Genomic DNA, 6,706 nt, shown 5'->3' on the forward strand with positions numbered 1-6,706 from the left:
ATTCATAAACATGGATGGCAAAAAACAATAACATAGAGCTGAGTGACGTGATTTTCGTTCTCTTTATATCTTGATTCGTGGATAAATCATCAACCATTCCTCGAGTCTTTGGATTTCATTATATGTCATCGTTGTCGTCTTCATTATCACCGACGTCGTCATCGTTCTCCTCCTATCCATCACCATCATCGTGGTTGTCGTCGAGGTCGTTACCATCATCATCAACATCTCAACACCATCATTTAATATGCCTCCCGTTCATGAACTCCTCAACACAACGAAGACCAATACAACTGTTACTTGTGAGTATAGTGAATACGCTAGGTCATCATCATCATCATCATCATCATCATCATCATCATCATCATCATCATCATCATCATCATCATCATCATCATCACAATCATCATCATCATCATCAGCGTCATCATCATCATCCATCATCATCCATCATCATCATCATCATCTTCATCATCATCACCATCATCATCATCATCATCATCATCATCATCATCATCATCATCATCATCATCATCATCATCATCATCATCACCCTCATCATCATCCATCATCATCATCATCATCATCATTTATCATCATCATCATCTCATCATCATCATCATCATCATCATCATCATCATCATCATCATCACATCATCATCCATCATCATCCATCATCATCATCATCATCATCATCATCATCATCATCATCTCATCATCATCACATCATCATCATCAATCATCACTCATCATCATCATCATCATCCACATCATCATCATCATCATCATCATCTATCATCACATCATCATCATCATCATCATCATCATCATCATCATCATCATCATCATCATCATCATCATCATCATCATCATCATCATCATCATCACATCATCATCATCATCATCATCATCATCATCATCATCATCATCATCATCATCATCATCATCATCATCATCATCATCATCATCATCATCATCATCATCATCATCATCATCATCATCACTCATCTCATCATCATCATTCATCATCATCATCATCATCACCATCATCATCATCATCACTCATCATCATCATCATCATCATCATCATCTCATCATCATCATCATACATCATCATCATCATCATCCATCATCATCATCATCACCATCACATCATCATCATCATCATCACATCATCCATCATCATCATCATCACATCACATCATCATCCTATCACTCATCATCATCACATCATCATCATCATCTCATCATCATCATCATCATCATCATCATCATCATCATCATCATCATCATCATCATCATCATCACCATCATCACCATCATCATCATCGTTGATTTGTTTGCTTTTTGTTGTTGTTGTTTGTTTGCATGTTTGATTTTGTTTGGAGTTTTGTTTGGATTTTTCTTTTGCCTCCCACAGACGATGTTTATCCCAATGGATTTCGAATCCCCGAAGAAAAACTCGTGCTCGGTGTAGGCCTGGGAGCTGCTCTTTTGTTCGCAATGTGTTTCATAGCAGTGGTCGGGGCGGTAGCGTGTCGAGGACAGCACGTGAGGAAGGGGAGAAGAAGCAGAAGGTAGGTTACTCGTGTCGCTCAGAATTTTTGTAACCAACAGCCTTAAAGATGGATAAAGGGGGGGGGGGGGGGGGGGGGGGGGGGAGAGGAGAAGGGGGAGGGGGGGGGGGGTCGGGACGAGATGGGGGGTTGGGGCGAGGTGGGGGGTTGGGGCGTAAAATAAGAGTGGGGGGGGGGGGGGGTTGTGATTTTGATGTTAGAGATATATATTATAGTCACACTTTAACCGGGTTTTTATATAGCGTGAAACGGACAATAGCAATTGCTTGCTAAACTTTGGATAGGACGCTAGTCTGTCGCAAAGTACTTTCCGACAGATCTAGCAGATCACTTCTTGGTAGACAGGGGGAAGGGGGGTTAGGAGGAGCGGGGGGGGGGGGCGTCAGAAAAAACCCCAACAAACTTGACTGCACTTGGATCGATCTAGAGAGGAAAAAAAAAACATCCCAAAAAATTATTTATAGCCTGTTAGTTATTGAAATTGTCTCAACTAATTGGTAGCACGTCTGACCTGTAATAAGAAGGTCTGAGGTTCGATCCCCAGTCCAAGTGGACTTATTTTTTGGGGATAATTTTTTTTCTTGTGTTTTTCTTTCTTGCTTTCATACAAACTTGTTCAGATTTATATCTTCCACAAATACCTGCTCCCTATTTATAAATGGGATACGGTCTCTGCTTCCTACCAAACATGTAGGTACAGTACAAAGTTCAAATACCCGCTTCGCTGTGTGGCCTTGAGCAGGTCACCTCGCCCAATCTCAAATTACGGCGCTGCACTGCACTGTGGCTGACGCCTGTTTATTCCATTGTTTCCTTGGATAAGACCCTAGAGACAATTGTTTCCTGTGGGATAAATAAAGGGATTCGTATCTTATGTCTCTTGGGCTTGAGCTTTTATACAGCGCTATATCCACTTAACGTGCTCAAAGCGCTTTACGAAGGGTCTCTGGCCAACAGCAACACGTTACATGTATGACATGGCATGACACGACATGATGTCTCTTAGGCGATATTACAATTGTTATTCGACTTAGAAAACGCTGTTCATGGCAAGGTACTCATTTTACACCCGAGCACGGAGAGATAATGTAAGTAATGAGTCCTTTCCAAGGACTCAACAGTGCGACGAGCGAGGCTCGTATCCAGGATCTTCCGATCCGAAAGCGATTGTCATACCACTAGACCATATATAAGGGTTAAAATGAGTACCTGACGTTAACAACGTTGTCTCTATCCCAAACAAAATGTACTATCGCCTAACAGGCGTCATGTCTCGTCCTAAAAATGTTAAGTGTTGCTGTTGGCCAGGGACCCCCTTTAAAGCGCTTTGAGAATTTTTAGTGGATATAGCGCTATAAAAAAGCCTAACATTATTTTTACACACTTCAAATGAGTTTTGAATGCGTGATGTCACAACTTTTGCTTTCCATTGAGTATCTCCTTATTATATGACTCCAATTTCCAGATGGCCCTCAACAGTCTCCATGGCCGATTCGGACTTTGACGTGTTTAAAAACACCAAGAAATATCAGTGAGTATCAACCAGAATTAATTGGTGAGATGGAAGCTCAGAATGAAGAATATGCGATGAAGTGGTGAAACCAAAAGAGGACGAGAAGGAGGGTGGAGGGGAGAGGAGGAGGAGGTTGTGGTGGGCGAGATAAGGTAGTGGATTAGGAGGAGGATGAGGAAGAGAAGGAGGAAGAGGAGGTGGTGGTGGTGTGGAGATAGAGGGAGTGGATTAGGAGGAGGAGGAGGAGGAGGAGGAGGAGGAGGAGGAGGAGGAGGAGGAGGTGGTGGTGGTGGTGTGGAGATAGGGGGAGTGGATTAGGAGGAGGAGGAGGTGGTGGAGGAGGAGGAGGAGGAGGAGGAGGAGGAGGAGGAGGGGAGGGGAGGGGGGAGGAGGAGGAGGAGGGAGGAGGGGGGGAGGAGGAGGAGGAGAGGGGAGGAGGGGAGGAGGTGGGGAGGTGTGGGGGGGGGTGGTGTGTGGAGGGAGAGGGATAGGAGGAGGAGGAGGAGGGGAGGTGGGTGTGGGGGGAAGAGGGAGTGATGGAGGAGAGGAGGAGGAGGAGGAGGAGGGAGGTGGGGGTGGTGTGGGTGGTGTGGGAGGAAGGGGGGAGAGGAGGGGGGAGGGGAGGGGAGGAGGAGAGGAGGGGAGGGGGGAGGGGGGAGGGTGGGGAGGAGGAGGGAGTGGAAGGAGGGGGAGGAAGGGAGGAGGAGGAGGGGGAGAAGAGGAGGAGGAGGAGGGAGATGGGAGGGGTAGAGGTAGGGAGGTGGTGGAGGAGGGGAGGGGGGAGTGGATAGGAGGGGAGGAGGAGGAAGGAGGGGGAGGAGGAGGAGGGAGGAGGGTGGTGGGGTGGTGGGAGTGAGGGAAGTGGAGTAGGAGGAGAGGAGGAGGAGGGGGTGGGGAGGAGGAGGAGGAGGGGGGGATGGAGGAGAGGAGGGGAGGAGGGAGGGGGGAGGAGGAGGGGGGGAGGAGAGAGGGGAGGAGGAGGGGAGGGGAGGGGGGGGGGGAGGAGGAGGGAGGGGGAGGGGAGGGGAGGAGGAGGAGGGGGGTGGTGGGTGGATAGTGGAAGAGGGGAGGTAGGAGGGAGGAGGAGGAGGGGGGGAGGAGAGGAGTGGGAGGAGGAGGAGGAGGAGGTAGGAGGTGGTAGGAGGAGGGGAGGTGGGGGGGGGGATGGTGGGGAGGAGGAGGAGGGGGAGGAGGAGGAGGAGGAGGTGGTGGGGGGGGGGAGGGGGGAGTGGTGAGGAGGAGGAGGAGGGAGGAGGGAGGGGAGGAGGGGAGGAGGAGGGGGGAGGAGGAGGGGAGGAGGAGTGGGGTGGGAGGAGGTGGAGGGGGAGGAAGGAGGAGGAGGGAAGGGAGGAGGAGGAGGGGGTGGTGGGGTGGGTGAGAGGAGGAGGGAGGAGGAGGAGGAGGGAGGAGGGGTGGAGGAGGAGGGGAGGAGGGGAGGTGGGGGGAGGAGGAGGGGGAGGGATAGGGAGGAGGGGAGGGGAGGAGGGGAGGAGGAGGAGGGGGGGTGGGGGGGAGGGGGGGGGGATTGGAGGGGGAGGGGAGGGGGGAGAGAGGAGGAGGGGAGGAGGGGGTGGGTAGGGGGGAGGGAGGAGGAGGAGGGGAGGGGGGGGTGGGAGGAGGTGAGGGAGGGTAGGAGGAGAGGAGGAGGAGGGAGGAGGGGAGGAGGTGGTGGAGGAGGAGGAGGGGAGGAGGAGGAGGTGGAGGTGGAGGGGAGGAGGAGGGGGAGGAGGAGAGAGGAGGGGAGGAGGAGGAGGAGGAGGGGTGGAGGTGGTGGTGGGGGTGGGGGTGTGGAGTATAGGAGGAGGTGGGATGGAAGGGGAGGAGGAGGAGGAGAGAGGGGAGGGGAGGAGGGGGGTGTGAGGAGAGGGAGTGTTAGGAGGAGGGGGAGGAGGAGGAGGAGGGAGGAGGGGGGTGGTGGTGAGGTGGGGTGGGGAGGAGTAGAGGGGAGTGGTTAGGAGGAGAGGGAGAGGAGGGGAGGAGGAGGAGGAGGGGAGGGGGAGGAGGAGGAGGAGGAGGTGGTGGTGGTGGGGGGGAGAGGAGTGGATGGGGAGGAGGGAGGAGGAGGAGGAGGAGGGATGGAGGAGAAGGGAGGAGGGGGGGGAGGGGGGGGTGGGGGGGGGTGTGAGTGAGGGGAGGAGGGGAGGGGGGAGGGGGTGGGGGGAGGAGGGGGGGAGGAGGTGGAGGAGGAGGAGGGGTGGAGGAGGAGGGGGGGGGGGAGGAGGAGGGGGGGGAGGGGGGGGGGTGGTGGGGGGGGGGGGGGGGAGGGGGGAGGGAGGGGGGTGGGGAGGAGGGGGAGGAGGAGGGGGGGGTGGGGGGGGGGGGGGGAGGGAAGGAGGGGAGGAGGGGAGGAGGGGGGGGAGGGAGGAGAGGAGGGGGGGAGGGGGGGGTGGTGGGGAGAGGAGGGGGGGGGGGAGGAGGGGGAGGGAGGAGGGGGGGGGGGGGGGAGGGGGGGTGGTGGTGGGGGAGGGGGGGGAGGAGGGGGGAGGGGAGGGAGGAGGGGAGGAGGGGGGGGGGGGGGGGGGTGGGGTGGTGTGGGGAGGAGAGGATAGGGGAGGGGGGGGGGGTGGGGGGGGGAGGGGGGGGGAGGAGAGGGGGGGGGAGGGGGGGGGGAGGGGGGGGGGGGGAGGAGAGGGGGGAGGGGGGGTGGGGGGGGGAGGAGGGAGGGGGGAGGGGGGGGTGGAGTGGGTGGGAGGAGGAGGGGGGAGGGGGGGAGGGGTGGGGGGAGGGGGAGGGGAGGGGAGGAGGGGGAGGAGGAGGGGGGGGGGGAGGAGGGGTGATGGGGGAGGGGGGAGGGGGGGTGGAGGAGGGGGGGGTGGGGGGGGGGAGGGGGGGGGAGGGGGGGGGGGGAGGGGAGGGGGAGGGGGGGAGGGGGGGGGGAGGGGGGGGGGGAGGTGGGGGGGGTGGGGGGTGGAGGGGGGAGGGGAGGGAGGAGGGGGGAGGAGGGGTGGTGGGGTGGGGAGAGAGGGAGGGAGGAGGGGAGGGGAGAGGGGGGGGGGGGGGGGGAGGGGGAGAGGAGGGGGGGGGGAGGGAGGGGGGGGTGGGAGGAGGGAGGTGGGGGGGGGGAGAGGGGAGGGGGAGGGGGGGGGGGGAGGGGGGGGGGAGGGGGGGGGGAGGGGGAGGGGGGGGGAGGTGGAAGGGGGGAGGAGAGGGGATGGAGGAGGGGAGGGGGGGGTGGTGGTGTGGGAGAGGGGGGAAGGAGAGGAGAGGAGGAGGGGGGGGGGAGGTGAGGGGGGGGGAGGTTAGGAGGAGGAGGAGGAGGGGGGGGAGGAGGAGGGGGGGGGGGGGGGGGGGTGAAGAGGAGGAGAGGGGGGGAGGAGGGGGGGGGGGGGGAGGAGGGGGAGGAGAGGGGGGGGGAGGAGGTGGGGGAGGGGGGGGGGGGGGGGGGGGGAGGGGGGAGGAGGAGGAGGAGGGAGGGGAGGAGGGAGGAGGGGGGGGTGGGGGTGGGGGGGGAGGAGAGGGGGGAGGAGGGGAGGGGTGGGGGGGAAAGGGGGGTGGGAGGAGGAGGAGGAGGGGAGGGGTGGGGGGTGGGAGGGGGGGTGGTGAGGGGGAGGGGGAGGGGGGGGGAGGTGAGGGGGAGGAGGGAGGAGGAGGGGAGGAGGGGGGGGGGGGGGAGAGG

General features: G+C 58.5%; 1 protein-coding gene across 2 annotated transcripts in view; it reads left to right on the forward strand.

Annotated features, from left to right (window-relative positions):
* LOC144960539 (uncharacterized) overlaps window positions 1–6,706 on the forward strand; it is a 63,836-nt gene that overhangs the window by 6,261 nt on the left and 50,869 nt on the right. For both annotated transcript variants that reach the window (XM_078893731.1, XM_078893732.1), the window contains 3 exons: window positions 1–302; window positions 1,421–1,577; window positions 3,043–3,108. The exon at window positions 1–302 is cut by the window's left edge and continues 314 nt beyond it. In XM_078893731.1, the coding sequence (XP_078749857.1) occupies window positions 248–302; window positions 1,421–1,577; window positions 3,043–3,108 (278 nt within the window). In that variant the 5' untranslated portion in view covers window positions 1–247. The remainder of the gene's footprint in view (window positions 303–1,420; window positions 1,578–3,042; window positions 3,109–6,706) is intronic.

Source organism: Berghia stephanieae, chromosome 15, assembly GCF_034508935.2.
Source record: "Berghia stephanieae isolate SIO BIC M18660-M18661 chromosome 15, UCSD_Bste_1.3, whole genome shotgun sequence".
In the NCBI taxonomy this organism is placed as follows: domain Eukaryota; kingdom Metazoa; phylum Mollusca; class Gastropoda; order Nudibranchia; family Aeolidiidae; genus Berghia; species Berghia stephanieae.